General features: G+C 34.2%; 2 protein-coding genes and 1 non-coding gene across 4 annotated transcripts; all 3 read left to right on the top strand.

The window, feature by feature from the left end:
• Positions 1-269: 269 nt before the first annotated feature.
• LOC141722361 (small nucleolar RNA R71) lies at positions 270-376 on the top strand. Its single transcript, XR_012575380.1, has one exon. It is a non-coding gene; the product is annotated as a small nucleolar RNA R71 (small nucleolar RNA).
• A 4,816-nt stretch (positions 377-5,192) lies between these two features.
• Positions 5,193-10,553, top strand: LOC141720711 (RNA-dependent RNA polymerase 6-like). Of its 2 annotated transcripts, none has more exons than XM_074523302.1 (3): positions 5,193-5,331; positions 5,772-8,549; positions 9,488-10,553. In XM_074523302.1, the coding sequence occupies exons 2-3, from the start codon at positions 5,838-5,840 to the stop codon at positions 10,370-10,372; spliced, it is 3,597 nt and encodes a 1,198-aa protein (XP_074379403.1). In that variant the 5' UTR covers positions 5,193-5,331; positions 5,772-5,837; the 3' UTR covers positions 10,373-10,553. The 2 variants fall into 2 exon arrangements, with proteins under 2 accessions (XP_074379403.1, XP_074379404.1); XM_074523303.1 differs by having other exon boundaries at positions 5,197-5,331; positions 5,780-8,549.
• A 4,539-nt stretch (positions 10,554-15,092) lies between these two features.
• On the top strand, positions 15,093-16,244 carry LOC141719436 (uncharacterized). Its single transcript, XM_074521813.1, has 3 exons — positions 15,093-15,371; positions 15,709-15,834; positions 15,924-16,244. The coding sequence occupies exons 1-3, from the start codon at positions 15,093-15,095 to the stop codon at positions 16,242-16,244; spliced, it is 726 nt and encodes a 241-aa protein (XP_074377914.1).
• The last annotated feature ends 5,195 nt before the right edge of the window (positions 16,245-21,439 follow it).

The raw sequence follows: 21,439 nt of genomic DNA on the forward strand, positions 1-21,439 counted from the left end.
ATGTAGCCAGAGAATCAACCTTCATTGATAGCGCTTGGAGCTGGGCTGCAATAGCGGTGGCTGCATCAACTTCCAAAATACCTGCTACCTTGCCTGACGTCATCCTCTGAGTTGGGTTTTGATGCTCATTTGCAGTCATCGTCTCTATAAGATTATACGCCTCAGTATAGCTTTTATCCCATAAGGCGCCTCCAGCTGCTGCATCGAGCATGGGCCGAGATTGGGCCCCTAAACCATTATAGAAACCAGTGATCACCATCCAATCCGGCATTCCATGATGTGGACATTTTCTCAACATTTCCTTGTAGCGTTCCCAAGCCTCGCACATAGATTCTGTAGGTTGCTGCGCAAACTGAGTAAGAGCACTCCTCATAGCAGCAGTCTTTGCCATCGGATAAAACTTCACCAGAAACTTTTGCGCAAGATCTTACCATGTAGTGATGGACCCAGCTGGTTCAGAATGTAACCAGTCTTTAGCCTTGTCCCTCAGTGAGAATGGGAAATGCCTCAACTTGATAGCCTCATCAGTCACGCCATTATACTTAAAAGTGCTGCAGATCTCGACAAAATTCCTTATGTGCATGTTGGGGTCTTCAGTTGCCGCTCCTCCAAAAGAAACAGAATTCTGCACCATCTGAATAGTGCCCGACTTGATTTCAAAGGTGTTAGCTTGAATAGCCGGATGAAGGATGCTTGACTGAATGTCATCAATTTTAGGCCGAGAAAAATCCATAAGAGCTGGATCAGCTTGAACAATACGATCTCCCATGTTTACTGGTTCTTTCTGCTCAGTTCCTGAATCCGAATCCTCAAAATCTAACTTCTCCGGAATATCAAGAACTTCGTCTGTCTCCTCAGCTGTATCTAAAGTCCTCTTGCGAGCACGAGAACGAGTTTGCATAAACGCTTGCTAAAGTACCTGAAACACAACCGAAAAAAAATAAGTAACTAATACGTCCTAATCACTGAGTCCTAATGACCAATGATGGTAAGTACATAAACTAAACAAATACGCCGAGTCCCTGGCAGCGGCGCCAAAAACTTGTTAGGGCGAAAACACGCGCTAATATTCACGCAAGTATACGCGTTCGCAAGTAATATAGAATACTTTCTAGTTCGTTCCCACAGAGACTCAGACTTAATTATTGTCTAATTTAACTCACTCACCAATGTATGATTACTTCTCAATGTTAAGATAATAACACTTAAAATTGTTGATTAAATATTAACTACAATTAACTACTTAATTAACCACTTAACTAACACTTCAATTTATCAATAATAAAACACTCATGAGATCACAACTTCATTATTACTTCCTTCTATAGCCATTGCTATTACCTTTAGCATGTGACAGTGATGATATTAATCGAATAACACGAAACTGATAAAAGCCAACTTTCATTGTACTAATATTATTCTACCAAGCATCCACAATTAAGATAGAAGTTGAATAGTCATCAATTATGTTGAGTTCCTATATGTCTACAGAAATTGACAACACAACGATTTAAGCACAAGTTATTCCTTTTGATTACATAGGGCAAATAAAACTGTTAGAGTTACCCACTAATCATGCACAACATATATGAACCTATGCTAGCATGGCAAGTTCTAAATCTCAAGATCCACCGTCGCTTCACAAGAGATTAACACCCTATCTTATATGTTCGCGACGCACATAAGACGAATACGCACAACCAATACTAGATATCATGCAATCATCACACACTAAAGTATTAAACAATTACTAAAGAATTCCATAATAAATCCATTGCAACCCCATGATCACGATTAGCCCATAATAGCACTTATCGTCATCATGGGTTCATATGAAATCATGATAAACAAACACAAGAAAATAATAACTAAACTAATTATATTAAAACAGAGTACGTCACAAGAGTAAATAAGTTCAAAGCAAGAAAACTAGCATCCAACGTTACAACGAAACAAGAATCACAAGAATATATGCTTCCTCTTCGTTGCGGTGTGCTAAATCGGTCTTCTTCCTTATCTCCTTCGCTCATTGCGTAAAAACACAATCTTTTTCAATCCACACTTGTGAAAACGTCTCAAATCTACATATATAATAGTCCCATAAAACTCAGATTACATAGAAGTGGAAACCAAACAGAAGTAGAAGTCCTAAAATAATTTGTCTTTTTTCCCGACCCTGCGCGGCCGCTCAGCATAGCTGAGCGGGCGCTCAGCAATGCTGAGCGGGCGCTCAGACCTCTACTGGAAAAAATCTGATTTTGCTCCGTTTCTTCGCCGTAATCTGCCCGTTTCTTTCCTCTCGCAATGGTGAACACATGCCAAGGCTTATTCTTGATGATTCCTCCCCCGAAATGCAACTAAAACCCTGAAATGCATAAACATTAGAAAAACGCATCAAATACACAAAATACTTGATTTCAAGACACCAATTTAAGCCATTTTAAGACGTTCTAAGTGGTATAAAATGCCACTTATCAGCTGCGGGTTACCTACGATAAAAAATAAATAAATAAATAAATAAGGCGTAATACTAATTTTTTTAATTTTTAATATTTAATTTATTGTATATGATAAAATTTATTAACATAAATCATTGTGTTTAAATTTAATACATTACCAATAAAATCAACATTATCAATCAAATCATTAAGTTTCCCCTTATTTTGTTTTGAAAATTTTTGTTTGTTATCCTAAGAGTTTGATTCAAATAATGTTGATATAATTGATAATGTTGTAAATTTAAACGAAATGAGTAATGTTAATGAACATTATTATATACAATATTTTAACTATCACTAATTTTAAAAAACTTATAGTGGCGTGACACAGGTATTTTTAGTTTGATAACAAAGACTTTTTCCTCAAATAACAAGTTATCCTAAGGTGTTTCGGTGCATGTATTGACGCTAATCTCGAGGGACTTAAATTCTTCGGTTGATATCTTAAAAATAACTATAAGGAGGATATGAAGGCCCTCAAAATGAAAAGAGGGGAGGGTTGGACACCCATATCTACAATCTTTCGTGAAATTTAGAGAAAAAAATGTGAAGATTTAAAAAAATACTGATTATTTTATAATGATTTGAGAGATGATTAAGGCAGATGACAATCCTGATGGTGAAGGAGATAATCATCTCATTTAATCAATGAAGTCACAAAGTTATCCTGGACTTTTCCTTTTAGATAATGTCGTAAAAATTCACGTCCTCAACTTTTAATGATTATTGTACGTCGGTAATTATCTTAGTCGAATATCCAGTGGCTTATGTACATACACAGAATGGTTTGGCAGAGTCTTTGATAAAGACTTACAACTTATTGTCTGTCCCTTAATTATTATAATCAACCTACCTTCCTATGTGTGGAGTCATGCTATATTACTTGTCATGAATCTAATAAGGGCTCGGCTATCTGCCTATCATAAACAATCTGCGTATCAATTAGCCCTTGATAAAATTCATGATAATACTCATTTTAAGATTTTTGGTAGTTTTATATATGTTCCTATTGCATCACCAAACAAAGATCAAATATGGGACCACGAAGAAGGATATGTATATATGTTGGTTTTGATTCACCGCCTATTATAAGATTTCTTGAACCGTTAAATGTGGATATTTTTACTACTTATAATGGTGATTGTTATTTTGATTACTGCACATTATTTTCATTTGGAGTAATTAAATTTTTTCATAAGTGATAGAATCCTTCAGAACTAAATGCTTCGATCCACATACTAATCAGTATAAAATTGAAGTTCAAATAATTAGTCATATGCAAAATATTGCTAATTAAATGTTAGATGCTTTTAGCAGTTCCAAACATATTATCAACTCATAAATACATGTGTTCAATGCTTTAGCGAGATTGAACTTCCTATTCATAAATTAATTCTGGAAGAATTGATTGGTGATTTAAAATCGTGTCTTGAAAGTGGAAGTTTTCCGCATTATATCCCATAACTAGTATTACATTATGAGAGGTACGAACCCTTGAAGTAGCTATGATGAAACCCCTGAAGTGTGAGTGTTTAGAAGAGGATATTGTCACTCAAGTTCCATATGCTTCCATAGAAGTTAAGGTACTTAAAAATTATGAATTCTCCTTAAATTATGTACATAATGAAAAATAATTAGATCGCGAAAGTATTAATGTTGATGATATAGATATTTTTTCCGTTTCATGTAATATTATAATGTATTTCGATTCTAAACCCCAAAGTGTGAAAGAATGTCAAAATTATAAAAAAAAAAAATGAACCCGACTTAGAGTGGAATCAATTATATTATGAGAAAATTGGGCCTGGGGTTAATCTCATGTATCTTACCTAAGATTATAACATTTTTCCATACAAATGTTGGATGACATTTTGTAATAGTTGAATCTCCCTCATGTATTTACAAAAATAACCCCTATTTGTTTCCATCTCAGGGTTATTACTTGAGGGTGGAAATCAAACTTAAATTTGAATAAAATTAGTTAATTTTATCATATTGTGATAACTACAATTTGATATTTTAATACTTTTAGTTCCATGAAAAGATAAAAAAAAATATAGATCGCACATACTCCCTCTGTCCCTCTCATTTATTTACAATTTTCTTTTTGAGATGACCCTTCTAATTCTTTACATTTCAAAAATGTCCAAAAATAATAAAGTTGTTATAATATAAAAAGTAATCACATGCACTATTTATCTCACTAAACCCACTTTAGACATGAAATTTTAATCGATCTCACTGTTTTACTCAATTTTTTAACTTTTCTCCAGTATTTTTTCATATTTTTTAACCTCCGTATTCAACCCAAATTTAAATAAATGGAAGGGACGGAGTGAGTATATTTTTTAATATAAATTCTAAAAATCATATTTTTGTAATGAAAGAAAAAACAGGTTATACATCTAAAACATAATCTGAATAAAAAAATTAAAAGGCACCCTAAAAGCTTGAACATCTTTTTTGGTGAGGAAGATTTTTGAACTTCACTTGATAATAAATTCACATAAAATAGAAAGAAAAAAAAACCCACCTCTCACTCTCTCACACGCTTATTGACAACGTACTTCCCGCGTGAAGATAAACATACTTTTCTAATTTATAAAATTGTTACTATTGTTATTTTATTCTCTGTTTAAACATTTTACAGCACACACAAAAGCTTCCTCAAGAAGCAAAACATTTAATTATAAATTAAAAAACAAAACATTCTAAAAGAACAGAGTGGTGGGGCTCTTCATTGCCTTCTTAGTACTTTTTTCTCACTCTCTCGAATGAGCTTGTGTTTTCTTGAAGATCCACCCCAACAAAGGGATAATCTGTACATATACGTGTATGTATATTTTTAGTAGCCCTTTTTAATTCGTGAAGTTTTATTGTGTTTTTTACTCTTGTTTGATTTCTTGTTTTATCTTACATATCTGTGTTGATTGTTTATGCTTAAAGTTCCGAACTTGATCTTATCTGTATTGATTGCTTATGTTGTAATTGATTAAAGTATTAAACCCATTGATGTTTTAAGGGTTTAGATGATTTTTTATGAAATTTATCTTCATTCTAGACTAATTTTCTTGTTATGATTTTTATGTTTTACTTCATTTTATGGTTAACATGTAATGTATTGGTTTCGATACATCTGTTGGAGGGTGTTTTTTCGAATAATTTTGATGTTACTTTTAGTTTATTGGTTAAGGTTTAGACAATACTGTTATTTATCATCTTGTAAGTTGAGAGATAATTTTAAATTGTATGTAATTAGTTTATGTTACCTAGGGTGCCAGGTTGAAGTAAGGATTGAATTTCAGAGGATCGTGGATTGTAGTTGCGGTTGTTAAAAGAATGGGGTCTGAAGAAAGTGAAAGAGAAGTGGTAGTTACTCAAATCAGTGTTGGTGGATTTGATTATTCGGTAACTGCAAAGACCCTTCTGGATTACTTTGAAGAAAATGTGGGGATTGTTTGGAGATGTAGATTAAAGACCTCTTCGACACCTTTTGAAACGTATCCAGAGTTTGCAATTGACACTACAAAACTTAAAAGATTAGATTCGTACGATAATGTGATCCCACATGCATTTGTGCATTTTGCAATTCCTGATTCAGCAAGATCAGCTCTCGATGCTGCTGGGTGTGGAGAGCTTATACTGGGATATAATCCTTTAAAGATTAGTTTAGGGCCTGGAAATCCACATCGCATGAATCAGAGCAGGAGAGACAAGGCGCCCTTTAAATTACCAGATGTCCGTATTGAGATTGGAAGCTGGGTTAGCAAAGATAAGTTTTTTGTTGGTTGGAGAGGCCCGCCTACTGGTGTAGATTTTCTTGTGGACCCCTTTGATGCAACTTGCAAGTTCGTTTTTACAATGGACACTGCTTTTTCTTTCCTGGGTACACGAAACCATACTGTAATAAAGTGTAATTTTAAGGTTGAGTTCTTGGTCAGAGACATACAATGGATGAAAAATTATAGTGATACATCACACTTAATTTTATTGCTGCATTTGGATTCCTCTCCAAAGCTGTACTATAGAACTGCAGATGATGATATCGAAGAATCAGTTCCATTTGATATTTTGGATGATGATGATCCTTGGATTCGGACCACAGATTTTACTAGGAGCGGTGCTATCGGGCGGTGTAATATATATCGAATGCTGATCCAACCACGCCATGGCTTGAAGTTGAGGAAGGCTATGCAATACCTGAAAGAGCAAAGGGTTTCTATCAGAGATTTGCAGACACAACTTACTATACAAGATGAACCTGACTTTGGAATGCCGTTGCCTGATCCATTATTTTGTATACACTTTAAGGAAGGTATTAACTTTAAAACCTTGTTTTTGGTGAATGCTGTACTGCATAAAGGCATATTCAGTCAGCACACATTGTCAGATCAGTTCTTTAATTTATTAAAATCCCAAAAGGAGGAAGTAAATATTGCCGCACTGAAACATATATGTTCCACCAAGCGTCCTTATTTTAATGCATGTGAAAGGATGAAAAATGTTCAGGATTGGTTGTTGAAAAATCCTAAGCTCTTAAGAACCAGAGAGTTGGATGATATTGTTGAAGTTAGAAGGTTAATCATCACCCCGACAAGAGCTTACTGTCTTCCACCAGAAGTTGAACTTTCTAATAGGGTTCTTAGGCACTATAAATCAGTTGCTGATCGATTTATACGGGTTACCTTTATGGATGATGGCATGCAGACACTAAATAAGAATGTTGTCACCTACTATCCTGCTCCTATTGTGAGAGACATCACATCAAATGTGAATGCCCAAAAAACCTTAGTGTTTAAAAGGATGAAGGATATAATAATTGATGGATTCCATTTATGTGGTCGGAAGTACTCTTTTTTGGCCTTCTCAGCTAATCAACTAAGGGATCGGTCTGCCTGGTTTTTTGCTGGGGACCAGAACACTTCTGTGCTTGATGTTTCGAATTGGATGGGCCGCTTCACCAACAAGAATGTTGCAAAGTGTGCTGCTAGAATGGGCCTGTGCTTCTCTTCTACTTATGCAACTGTTGATGTTCCTCATGACCACGTAGATTCTGAGCTTGCAGATATCATGAGGAATGGATATGATTTTTCTGATGGAATTGGCAAGATATCACATGATCTTGCAATGGAAGTTGCACAGAGATTGCAATTGAATGTAAGCCCTCCGTGTGCCTATCAGATACGATATGGTGGCTGCAAAGGTGTTGTTGCCTGTTGGCCAGCCAGTAAAAGTGGGATCCATCTTTCTTTGAGGTCAAGCATGAACAAGTTTGTGTCCAACCACACTATTCTTGAAATCTGTTCTTGGACTCGTTATCAGCCTGGGTTCTTAAATAGGCAGATTATAACCTTACTTTCAGCTTTGAACGTCAGTGATAAAGTATTTTGGGATATGCAGGAGTCAATGATATCTAAACTAAATCAGATGCTTGTAAGTGCAGACATAGCTTTCGATGTTGTTACTTCCTCGTGTGCTGAAGAAGGAAACACGGCTGCTATAATGTTAAGTGCTGGTTTCAAGCCTCAAAATGAACCTCATTTAAGAGGCATGCTAACAAGTATAAGAGCTGCACAGTTTGGGGACCTCAGAGAAAAGGCTAGGATTTATGTTTCTTCAGGAAGGTGGTTAATGGGGTGTCTGGATGAGCTAGCAATACTTGAACAAGGCCAGTGCTTTGTTCAAGTGTCAAATCCTTCACTTGAAAACTGCTTTGTGAAACATGGTTCAGAGTTTTCGGAGACAAAAAGAGATTTACAAGTAATTAAGGGCCTTGTTGTGGTGGCAAAGAACCCCTGTCTACATCCTGGAGATGTGCGCATTCTAGAGGCGGTAGATGTTCCCAGCTTGCATCATCTTTATGATTGCCTGGTATTTCCGCAAAAAGGAGATCGACCTCATACAAATGAAGCGTCTGGAAGTGACCTTGATGGCGATCTTTACTTTGTCACTTGGGATGAGAATCTTGTTCCGCCTGGTAAAGCGAGCTGGCCAGCAATGGATTACACCCCTGCAGAAGCCAAAGAGTTGAAGCGAGATGTTAACCTTAAGGTAATCATTTTGCATATGTTGGTAAATTGCTCTGAAGTTAATTTTTGAAGATCCTTGGAAACTGTTGTCTGTGCGAGTTAATCACCAAAACCTAACCAGTGATACAGATATATTTAAAGTGTCAATTTTAAAGTTATCTTTACCCAAACTTATAATTGTTGTGAAATATTCCCGAGAGAATAAAATTATTAATCATGATTAAAATATCCCTGACAGAATAAAATTATTTATCGTGATTAAATTAACGAGATGCTTTTTACAAATTTGAAATTCCTATTGTGCATCAAGTTTTCAATGGCACGACTATTACATTTAAAATTTTAAATAATGCCATGCTTAAGAATCATACCTTTTTTATCTATTTAGGGAACATATAAATGAGATAAAAGGTTTTACTGTTCTATCATCTATGTACCAATAATAACATTTAGTGTGTATGACTGATTGTTAAAAGTATGATAAGTACTGTTTGGCTCATGTCACATAGGATACTCTCATCTTTACTTTATGTTTCCAATTTGTAATGTTCTCTAACATGAAGTTTTCTAAAAAAAAGAAGCGCAATGATGTGGTAGTACTTGTGGTACAAAACTGTCTCTAAATCACAGACAGAACAATATAGTATTTTTTAGTACAATGGAAGTTGACTGTCTAATTGTCCAGCTAAAATTGTCATTGTAAGTTGTATTTTTCACATGTAGAATTCTAGATGATTTAAAAATGTTACACTACTATGATATTGTTTTGAATTGCTTCTGACCTGGTCACTCGATGATTTATGCCAAGGACATTTATTTATCATTTATGATTTATAGTAATAGCCTATCTTTGGTCACAAACTCGTAATTGTCGTTATGTTGCTTAGAGACACATATGAGAAGATGATGTATCTTTTTATTTTTAAAGGGTAGCTCAAATTCTAAATTTTGAAACTACAGGACGTTTCAGATTTCTTCGCTAGAAACATGGTCAATGAAAGCCTAGGTACCATCTGCAATGCCCATGTGGTTCATGCTGATAGCAGCGATTATGGAGCAATGGATGAGAACTGCCATGTTCTAGCAGAGCTTGCAGCCAAAGCAGTTGATTTCCCAAAAACTGGAAAAATTATAAACATGCCATCTCATCTAAAACCCAAATTGTACCCAGACTTTATGGGAAAAGAGGATTTTCAGTCATACAAATCTACTAAAATATTAGGCAGGCTTTATCGCAAAATCAAAGATAATTATGAAATTGATTTGACAGATTCTATGGAGATTAATTTTCTTCCTAGAGAAATTCCTTATGACACGGATCTCGAGACACCAGGATCGACAACTTTCATCAATGATGCATGGGGAATTAAGTGCTCTTACGATGAACAGTTAAATAGCCTTCTAGGACAGTATAAGGTCAACAAGGAAGAAGAGGTTGTAACGGGACACATTTGGTCTATGCCAAAAAATAGTAGTAAGAAGCAAGGTGAACTAAAAGAGAGACTTAAAAATGCGTACAACGCTTTGAAAAAGGAGTTCAGGAGGGTCTTTGAGCATATGGGTGCTGATTTTGATGACCTTTCAAATGATGAAAAGAATGCAGCATATGAACACAAGGCATCAGCATGGTACCAGGTAACTTACCATCCCGAATGGGTGAAGATGTCACTGGACTTGCAAGACCCTGATGCTAATGACAAGGAGACTGTAATGTTAAGCTTCCCTTGGATAGCAGCTGACTACCTTGTACGGATCAAAATAAGGCGTGGAGGAATGAAAGATGCCAGTACTCAACCCAACAAGCCAATCAATTCTCTAGCAAGGTACCTTTCAGGTAAGATATGAGTAGAACTTCAAACTTTCTGAATTTTGAAACTCTGGTGACTTTTGAAGGCCACTTCTAAAGGTTATGTGCCGTGATGATCTGGAACAAATATTGTTTTAATTCTTACAAATTCTGCTGAAAACTTTGTATTTGTATTGCAACCTACATTTGTATAATTATACCCTTTTGTACTTTATTTCATTCCGTTAATTGGTTTTCCTTTTCATAATTGGTACTCCCTCCGGTCCCTAAATACTTTTCCTATTTGTGTTTGACAGGTTTGTCAATGTACACTTTTGATTGTTAATATTTTTAATTTCGTATTAGTATTAAATATAAAAACTTCATTGTATTGTATTAAGGTACTCATAAATACGAATCCAATAAGATTACTCATGAGTGACTCTTTTTATGAGTGACTCTATTTGATCTTATAGATTAGACATAAATTAGTAGTTAATCGTTTATCATGAATAGTGTAAAAAGTTAAAATAGAGAATGTTTTTTGGGACGGAGGGAGTAGTTACAAAGCAAACTGCATGTTAAAAATTAAGGCAACATCCATGGAGGCAGCTGCTTCAAGTGCCAGGGATAAGTTTAGAGAGTTTGATTCTCGCCCCTTCATCCAACTTCCCGGGTGCACATTGAAATTTAAGCTTTGAAAGATTTATGTAAAATTATCCCAAAAAAAAATGCAGGTGCTCACTGTCTTGTGTACACGTAGCCAAAATTGAAACAAGCTTCATAAAAGAAAGAGCAAATGAAAAGACTGCTTTCTGAACATCGATGAATACTTAGTGCCCGTTTGGGAAATCTTAAAATAAGTAACTTATGACTTAAATCGAATAAGTGACGGATAAGTGATAAGTTAATAAATGCTTATAAGTTATATAAGTGTTTGGATAATTTAACTTATAAGTCAGATTTTTTTTATCTAAATGAACTAAAATAAATAATTTTTAAATATAATTATCTTAATTTATATAAATTAAAGTTTGATTAACATTTTAAAAGTATATTTTTAAACTAAAATTGATAAAAAATTGAAAAATAAAAAATAAGTTGAGAAAAAGTACGTCGTTACTAACATTCAACTTATCAGCTTATAAGTTGTAAATTTAACTTATAAGTTGGGTCGACAAACACTCGTCAATAAGCTGTTACGGGCTTATAAGCCAATAAGTTGGCTTATCGGAATTGCCAAACAGGCCCTTATTACAATCGGTCAATCACCATTTTCTCCGTCCACAATTACCTATTTTTGTGAGACAGACTAATTTGAATATAGGAACTAGTGGCCGGAGCCCCGGAGCATAGTTTCTCCACAAGAATCGAGTCTGAAACCGAAAATTTGAAGTTACTGGTCAAGCATAGCGTACTATAACAAGCTATTGATAATTTGTAGCAAAAGACATATTTGTACTAGTCTGTACTATTATAAGCCAAACTAATTTCGTTTAGTCGTTTAATACCTTTTAAAAAAAATTGTTAAAATCTTTCAAAAATTTTTTTAAAACCTTTCAAAAACTTATTAAAAAACAATTACTAATTTTAAGAAATAATAGAAATATACGGTGGTTGTCTAAAATAAGGGTGCGTTAATAGTCTTTTGATAAATTTTAATAACTAACGTCACCTAAAATGTACGAGCTCTCTCCTATTTTCCACCATTTTGGTGCAAAAACCACGACGTTTATGCTATTAAGATATTAATAATTCTAATTAAAATATAATTAGAAAGGTTAAGAATTTTGTTCAGGTTTGTCCGTTTGTTTTTAGACCTTATAATATAAAATTGTTATTTTAAATAATATATACTTAGCTAGTATAAATAAATTTTCTTTATACATTAAATATACTATATAATTACTTGGACATGTGTAAAGGACACATATTTAAAATTTAATTACTTGGCCGGAAACTGGATTTATTGTTTTGAAACTTATTTTATTATTTTTTTTTTTGCTAAATAAGCTCGTTCTACATTTTTATGAGTGTTATACTAAAATAATCACTTTATGAGATTAAATACCCAAAATAGTGGCCGCCTGAAATATCAATTGACAATGCATCCCCATATGCCTATATGCATATCGTAACAATCCGCACTTTTCGGACTATTAAATCTAAATACACGACTTAAATAAAACATATTCTTTTAATCGAAAAATTCAATATATAACGAAGGTCAAAACAGCGGTCAAACTCAATAATCAAAATCATAAAAATAGAGACGCGGCTCCAAAAATCTGATAATAATTGTCTAAACAGATAATCAAATTTATTCTCTAAAAACAAAGTCTTTATTCTAATTCAAGTAGCACGAAACTAAGCAGCATATATCTCCACATAGTTCTCATTCCTTATTCTTAATATGCTCCAAATAAATATTCTGAACCTGAAATATTAAAAGGGGTGACCTACAAAATTCAGCAAGCACAAATTGACTAACTGCTAAACATAAAAACAATGGGTGTTTTAATATAACAATTTTTCTGAAATCAATAATAATTTTGTAAAACATTTTATAAAATAAATCCAACCTAAAGTTTTATATTTTAAAATTCAAAATTTAAAACAGAATAGAGCATATTTATAACAGATCAAAACAGAGTAAAACGGAACAAAATACTAATTCTTATAAATACCACAATCTTGATCTACGGTCACACTTTGCCAGTAGCCGGCATCTAATTCATATTCTTATTCAATATACCACACTTTGCCAGTGGTCGGCATCTAAAATTCAATAATTACGCGCCCTTAATAGGTATCCAAAATTGCACACTTGTGCGCCTAATAAGGGTATCTAAGAGTAGTTCCGGAATTATAGCGTAAATTACGAACGGGTTCAAAAACGTAGAGACTGGATTCAAAAATTTACAAATACTTATATCTTATAAATTTCGAAATCAAATTCTTAAATCGTATACGAAATCAAAAATAGAAATAAAATATCTTTTCCGAAAATTAAAAGCAAGTCAAAAGTACTTAACTCAAAATCGACACTTAAATTATGAAGTTAATAAGATGAACAATCCTAAAATTTAATGAGCAAAACGTAATCAATTATTTAATTCCTAAACAAATTCTAGTCACACGGTACAAGAAGACACCATGTTAGATCATAAAAATATGGGACATACATCTCACTTTATCATATTTAACTACCATACACAAACAAATTTCAAGTGAATATAACAAAGTAAAAACAAATGGGCCTTAAAGCCCAATAAACTACTCGACTAAACACAGAGTTCTAAAACAATAAAATCACTTTGTTTTCTTGACTTTAAACGATCTACTTGGGACTTGATCAGAAACCTATAAAGGGATAATAACTTGCCTGGTGTCTCAGTGGAGATATGAATAATGTCCCGACTCAGAGTGATAAAAGGGGGGCGTCCCTATCCTACATGGCTGATACAAGGTTTTCAAAAAGTCCTAGAAGATTGCAGACTAACTGATATGGAGTTAAGTGGCTACCAGTTCACATGGGAACGGGGACGGGGTACAAACAAATGGACGGAAATTCGACTGGATAGAGCTTTGGTATCCCAAGAATGGTTAATGAGTTTTCAAGATGCTAATCTAACAAACATGGAGGTGTCAACATCTGACCATTGTCCAATTCTTCTTGAGCCAGTAGTAGAAAAGATTAATGCATGGTTGCGTGAACCAATGTGAGGAAAAATAGTAGAAGAGACGTGAGCCAGTAGTTCTTTAATCACGTTTGGCAGTAAGCTTAAGGAATGCTTTAAATCACTGACGAGTTGGGGACAAGAAATCACGGGTAGCTTCAAAAAAAGGATAGACCAAAGTAAGAAAATCATTAAAATGGTGAGGGGTCGAAGGGATGAATTATCAGTTAAGCAGTTTCAGGACGAAAATAAAAAGCTGACAGAAGTCTTTACACAACAAGAGGTGTTTTGGAAGCAGAGATCAAAGCAACTGTGGTTACGAGAAGGAGACTCAAATAGCAAATTTTTTCACGCAAGTACAAAAGCAAGAAGGAAAACTAATCGTATCAGTTCTTTGAATGATGAAACCGGGAATAATGTTGATTGGGACTCCGGTCTTCAAGAACTCATGATCACATATTTCAACGATTTATTTGAATCATCTGATACGGAATGGAGAGGCGTGGTCGAGTATATGCATAGTCCTATAACAGGTGATCACAATGATAGTTTCTTACAACCTGTTACCTCCCAGGAAGTTAAAAAAGCACTTTTCCACATGCATCCAGACAAGTCATCCGTTCCGGACGGGATGAGTCCTGGGTTCTACCAAAAATATTGGCATATTTTGGGTAACGATATTACGAGAGTGGTTCAACATTTCCTAGACACGGGCATGTTTGAGGAGAGGATGACAGACACGAATATAGTCCTTGTGCCTAAAAAATCGAACCCAGTTATAATGCAAGATCTTCGTCCCATCAGTTTATGCAATATAATATACAAAGTCATCTCAAAAGTTCTCGCTAACAGATTAAAGGAAGTTATTGGCTTGATTATTTCCGAGAACCAGAGTGCCTTCATACCAGGCAGGTTAATTACTGACAAGGTAATGGTAGTGCATGAAGTGATGCACTACATGAGGAGGAAAACAGCAGGGAAACAAGGATGGATGGCGCTCAAGTTAGACATGAGCAAAGCCTATGATAGGGTGGAATGAGGTTATCTTCGTGCCATTTTAGAAAAGTTGGGTTTCAATGAAATAGTAGTTAATAGATTAATGACTTGTGTTACATCTGTTAAATACAAAATTTGTAACTCAGGGAAAGAGTTTAGTGATATTGTACCAAGTAGAGGACTCCATCAAGGAGACCCTCTTTCTTCCTATTTGTTTTTGATTTGCACAGAAGGTTTCTCTACGATCATGAGGAGATATGAAGCATGCGGATTGTTGGGTGGTATAAAAGTGGCTAGAGGGGCTCCAACCATTTCTCATATGCTCTTCGCAGACAATTCTTACATCTTGTGCAAAGCGAATTTAGGAGCAACATCTTCGGTGGTTAGAATGTTAAATGTTTTTGAAAGAGCATCAAGACAGAAAATAAACACTCATAAATCAAGTGTTTTTTTCAGTCGAAATGCTTCTAATGCAGCAAAATAAGACATATGTAGGGTCCTGCACTTTAACGAAGCAGAGGATGGAAGTCACTATCTAGGTCTCCCAATTTCAGTTGGAAGAAACAAAAGTGTTATGTTGGGATACCTGAAAGATAACATCACAAAAAGGGTGAATAGTTGGAACAACAAGTGTGTATCGAGAGGGGGTAAGGAGATCCTTTTGAAATCTGTGGCACAAACTATTCCTTCCTATGCAATGCAAGTTTTTTTGTTGCCAGTGGACTTATGTAGGGATATGGAAAGAGTCATGTGCAAATATTGGTGGCGATCAGCGAAAAAGGATAAAAACATCCATTGGATGTCTTGGGAGAGAATGTGCTAACCAAAAACAGCAGGTGGAATGGGTTTTCGGAATCTACACGATTTTAATATTGCACTTCTGGGAAAATAAGCTTGGAGACTCTTAATTAATACTGAGAGTCTGGTTTCAAAGGTTTTTAAAGCAAGATATTACCCAACTGGTAATTACCTAGGTGCGAAACTAGGTGAAAGTCCAAGTTTTGTATGGAGGAGTATAATGGAGGCTCAAAATGTTCTTAAGGCAGATGCTGTAAGATTAGTAGGAGATGGTACCACAATTAGTGTGCTGAAAGATCCATGGTTACCACACCCGACTAATGCATTTGTTACTACTAACTCCGAAGCTTTACATGGTGCTACATTCAACTCACTTTTTGAAATAGGAGAACACAAGTGGGATGAGGAATTAATTTCAGATATATTCGAGGATAGAGATGAAAGAGATATGTCCTAAGTCCAATCATGTATGAGGATTTAGGAATAACTTTTATATAATCTGTTTTGATTTCATTGATATTAATAAAAGGCTTGTTTTATTTTTATTGCGGGCTCTATCTATTTAAATGTTTAAATAAGATATACCACAGTTTAGAGTAAAGCTTTTTATGGATTGTGATGAGATCATAATAATGAGACCTAAAAGATGATAACTCTAAACTTAAATAGTTCCTGTTCGTAGGATTACAAACTGGTAATTAATAATTCGCAAAGATCGGTACATACTATACTTGCTTCATTATGAAGGATGTCTGTTCTCATAGATATTTGTGTGGTGACACTATAGCTAGTATGTAGGTGCTTATTATAGAATAAGTTCACTGAACATGACTCACACAGCTGAACAACTGATGGAGTTCACTCACGTGTCAGCAGTTGTTCACATAGTGATAATTGTACAAGTATCCTTAGACTTGAGGTCATCATAGTCATCTTGTGTACACTGAACTATGCTTTGGTTTAGTTCTTAGTCTCAAGGGACAATTATAAGGGCTCTACTGGGTATAGGAATTTGTACACGAAGATAATGTATGATCAATAAAGGATCTACCCCTTCCAGTGTAGGAAGAGAATGTTCAATGCTGATCCACTTATGTTAGTTCAGGAATCTCTGGCCAGAGTGAATGAAATTAGAAAGGAGTTTCTAATTTACATTAAATAGAACTAAGCATAGTGAATGAGAAAACAAGTGATTAAATAAGATAGGCTTGACACAAGTTCCATGCCTTGTATTTAATCGTGACATTGCAGGGTAGAAGGAATTAATTATACGGTAACTACTTACTGAATAGGTTCTTGGTATTCTATGCAGTGAATTCGTATTATCCGGATAGTCGCGATAAGCTAAGAAGTATCCCTCACGATGTAGAATAAATATATTTAATTAATTAATCATATTTAATGAATTAGAGAATTTATATAAATAATGATAAAATAGTTTTATTATTATTTATTTCTACTACCGGCTTAATATTGAACCTACAGGGTCACACCATAAAAGAGAATGATTTAATGGTGGAGGAATTAATTAATAATGGCTGATAATTATTTATTTATGAAATAAATATTTAATTGGAAAATTTAATAATTGATTAAATGAGATTTAATTGAATATAAATTAATTAAGAAAAGGTTCTTAATATTATTAATTAAGAATTTAATTTTTGGAAATTAAATCAAGTGAGAGAATTATTTCTAAAGAGTTTAGAAAAATGATTAATAATTAAAAGGTGTTTTAATTATTAGTGAGAATAATAAAGGGTTAATAATAATAATATTTTAAGAGAAAATTTTCAGCTGAAAATTTTGCCTATAAATATACTATTATAAACCCTATTTTTGCCTCATCCAAAAAGATTTACAAAACCCTAATTCTCTCCATCTCCTCCTCTTTCATTACATCGTTTTCTTGGTGGATACCGGTGGAGTGCTTCACACTTGTGGAGCAGCTGCTAAGGATCTTCGTTCATCGTTCTTGGATCGCTATTAAAGACCTCCATCTTTCCATTAACGTAAAGCTTCTTAAGGTAAACATACTGAACTACGAATTAAATATTATTTTTCGCATGGATCCTGCGGAGGGTTTCGGTTTTTTTTAAGATTAAATTTACATTTTCGCTGCGTTTTTGTGCTAAAAACCCTTCAATGGCATCAAAGCTACTTGCGAAAAGTTTTTAATTCGTTTATGTGTTTAACTGTTTTCGATATATGAGCATGTACGTGATTTGCCATGATTTGATGTTGATATAATATGCTTATATATGTATGGTTTTGAATATATGATATTCATGTGAGTTGTATAATCATAAGATGATTATGTAATCTGTATATATACTGATATATACATGATTTATGTTTGTTCTAATTATGAGAATCATATTAGATACGGATTCTGAATTGGCTGCTGCAGATTTGCTGAAATCTGGGTCTGGTGTCCGATTTACGCAAACGAATACCCTATTCCATAGGTAAACGAGCGTCTGAACAAAACTGATAGCTGACGTCGTTTACTGCCCGTAAACAGTGATTCTTGTTTTTCTGATTTGATTCTGATTTTTCTGATTTTTGTCATATTTTCTTTTTATGATTAGATCATGGATAATATGATATGTTAAGATCAGATTATGTGTTTTAACATGCTTTTATGTGTTGTATGAGCATGGTGGATGGTTATGGCCTTTCGACTTTAGTGTAATGGTTTTGGTTTTGGTTTTAAATAGGACTTGCATGTCGTCAATATTTGTAATCATAAATCTCGAATGTAACTCGAGTTATTCTTGTAAGTTCATTAGATTAGTTTTACTTTCAATCATGTAATGTAATTGAAGACTCAAGAAGGCTATCCAATGGAGGTGATACAAAGAAGAAGACGAGGCATACAAAAAGTCTAAACAATGAAGAAGAGTTATGTAATAAGTAGTTGTATTTATTTCCATCACCATATTAGATTGACCTTGATCTTTATCATGAGCTTGATAAAGATCACATAGGATGGGGCCATAACCAAACACATTTACTTTATTGCACTTTACATTTACTTGTTTATTTAATTTTATATATGAGATATATGCCTATGTTTACCATGCGATGATAGATTTAGGTGAACTTAAATCAATATAAGGCGTGCTCTAGAAAATCTAGAATAGGAATCGTTTCTTGCCTTAACAATAAATATTATGCATACGATCATGAGATTCTTGTGTTTATGAAACACGTAATTGAATATGAATTTTCAATATTGAGAGAAAGGATGATTCTGTCAATAACAGATTTCTATCTGTAAGAAAGGGTTATTAAGTGATGCCTCTTGACAATGCTCCACCCGATCTGGGAATCATCTGATTATCGATTATTGATTTGAAATATTTAATTTAAAAGGAAGAATCTCTTTATAATATGATTATGATTGTAACGTAATATAATCCCTCTAAAATTAAATAATATCAAGTAGTAATTGGCCAATGACACAACGGGCTTGTGTTGGTCATAGCCTTCCAACATGGTAGAAAGTGGTTCTTATTTTTAAACCATTGTCGTTTCGTGCTACAGCCGAGGGCTTTGATTTCGAAATAAGAAATACTTGTCTATTACATAGAGATGTGTACATTGAATTAGAATCTAAAGGTCGGTACGTGCTACAGCCGTGGGCCGTTGGAAACTGATTCAATTGTACAAAATGTTGGGTTAGACTTGACTTAGAATATTGAGTTTGTCGTGGCACAGCCGTGACTCAATTATTCAAGAGGCTAAACTTATATTAGGGAATAACATAAGATGTAATTGACAAGAGTTGTCTGCCTATTGAACATCACATGACGTTTCGTACCACAACCGAGGTTGTGTGATTGAATGTAGGATCCCTATTCCCACTAGCATTATGAATGCTTAATTTTCACTTAGGGGGTTGAAAAAATTAGATAAACTAGTGGGAGACACTTATGAATAAAGACCCGACTCATATAGTGTTTTGAAATGAAATTGAATATTTGCTAAGTGTTGTTATGTGTTTATCATTTACAAATTTACTATATTCGTCATGTCTTCTACACTATCACTCCGGAGCATACTAGATGCTCACAAGTTGACTGGTCCTAATTTAGCTGTTTGTTTTCACTGTAACAAGTTGGGGCACTGGAAGAGGAACTGCAAGGTTTACCTTGCAGAATTGAAGAAGAAGAAGGGTAGTAAGACTACCGCTTCTGATTCAGGCATGTTCATGATCGAAGTTAATATGTCACTAGGTCAAATTTCTACTTGGGTATTAGATACCGCCTATGGTTCTCATATTTGCAATTCGTTGCAAGGACTAAAGGGAAGTAGGACTCTTGAAAAAGATGAGGTGATTCTACGTATGGGCAATGGAGCAAGGGTTGCGGCCATATCTGTAGGATTATTTAGTTTACATATGCCTACGGGCAAGACTATTATTTTGAATAATTGTTATTACGTTCCCTCTATTGTGAGGAATATTGTTTCTATTCCTATGTTGGATGTGGATGGTTTTTCATTTATTATTAAGAATAATGAATGTTCTATCCTTAGAGATAATGTTCTTTTTGGACGTGGCATTTTAAACAATGGTCTGTATGTGTTAGGGCGAAAACATGCACTAATATTCACGCAAGTATACGCGTTCGCAAGTAATATAGAATACTTTCTAGTTCGTTCCCTCAGAGACTCGGACTAAGTTATTATCTAATTAAACTCACTCACCAATGTATGATTACTTCTCAATGTTAAGATAACACTTAAAATTGTTGATTAAATATTAACTATAATTAACTATTTAATTAACCACTTAACTAACACTTCAATTTATCAATAATAAAACACTCATGAGATCACAACTTCATTATTACTTCCTTCTATAGCCATTGTTATTACCTTTAGCATGTAACAGTGATGACATTAATCGAATAACACGAAACTGATAAAAGCCAACTTTCATTGTACTAATACCATTCTACCAAGCATCCACAATTAAGATAGAAGTTGAATAGTCATCAATTATGTTGAGTTCCTATATGTCTACAGAAATTGACAACACAACGATTTAAGCACAAGTTATTCCTTTTGATTACATAGGGCAAATAAAACTGTTAGAGTTACCCACTAATCATGCACAACGTACATGAACCTATGCTAGCATGGCAAGTTCTAAATCTCAAGATCCACTGTCGCTTCACAAGAGATTAACACCCTATCTTATATGTTCACGACGCACATAAGACGAATACGCACAACCAATACTAGATATCATGCAATCATCACACACTAAAGTATTAAACAATTAACTAAAGAATTCCATAATAAATCCGTTGCAACCCCATGATCACGATTAGCCCATAATAGAACTTATCGCCATCATGGGTTCATATGAAATCATGATAAACAACACAAGAAAATAATAACTAAACTAATTATATTAAAACAGAGTACGTCACAAGAGTAAATAAGTCAAAGCAAGAAAACTAGCATCCAACGTTACAACGAAACAAGAATCACAAGAATATATGCTTCCTCTTCGTTGCGGTGTGCTAAATCGGTCTTCTTCCTTATCTCCTTCGCTTCTTGCAAAACACAATCTAAAACATAATCTCCTTCTCTTCTTTCTATGAAAACGTCTCAAATCTACTTATATAATAGTCCCAT

Source organism: Apium graveolens, chromosome 4, assembly GCF_009905375.1.
Source record: "Apium graveolens cultivar Ventura chromosome 4, ASM990537v1, whole genome shotgun sequence".
Lineage (NCBI taxonomy): Eukaryota > Viridiplantae > Streptophyta > Magnoliopsida > Apiales > Apiaceae > Apium > Apium graveolens.

Coding starts and splice junctions, on each gene's coding strand:
- LOC141720711 (XM_074523302.1), top strand. CDS start 5,838: ATGGGGTCTGAAGAAAGTGAAAGAGAAGTGGTAGTTACTCAAATCAGT. Junction 8,550..9,487: donor AGCGAGATGTTAACCTTAAG/GTAATCATTTTG, acceptor TTGAAACTACAG/GACGTTTCAGATTTCTTCGC.
- LOC141719436 (XM_074521813.1), top strand. CDS start 15,093: ATGACTTGTGTTACATCTGTTAAATACAAAATTTGTAACTCAGGGAAA. Junction 15,372..15,708: donor TAGGAGCAACATCTTCGGTG/GTTAGAATGTTA, acceptor TTTTGTTGCCAG/TGGACTTATGTAGGGATATG. Junction 15,835..15,923: donor AAAAACAGCAGGTGGAATGG/GTTTTCGGAATC, acceptor CTGGTTTCAAAG/GTTTTTAAAGCAAGATATTA.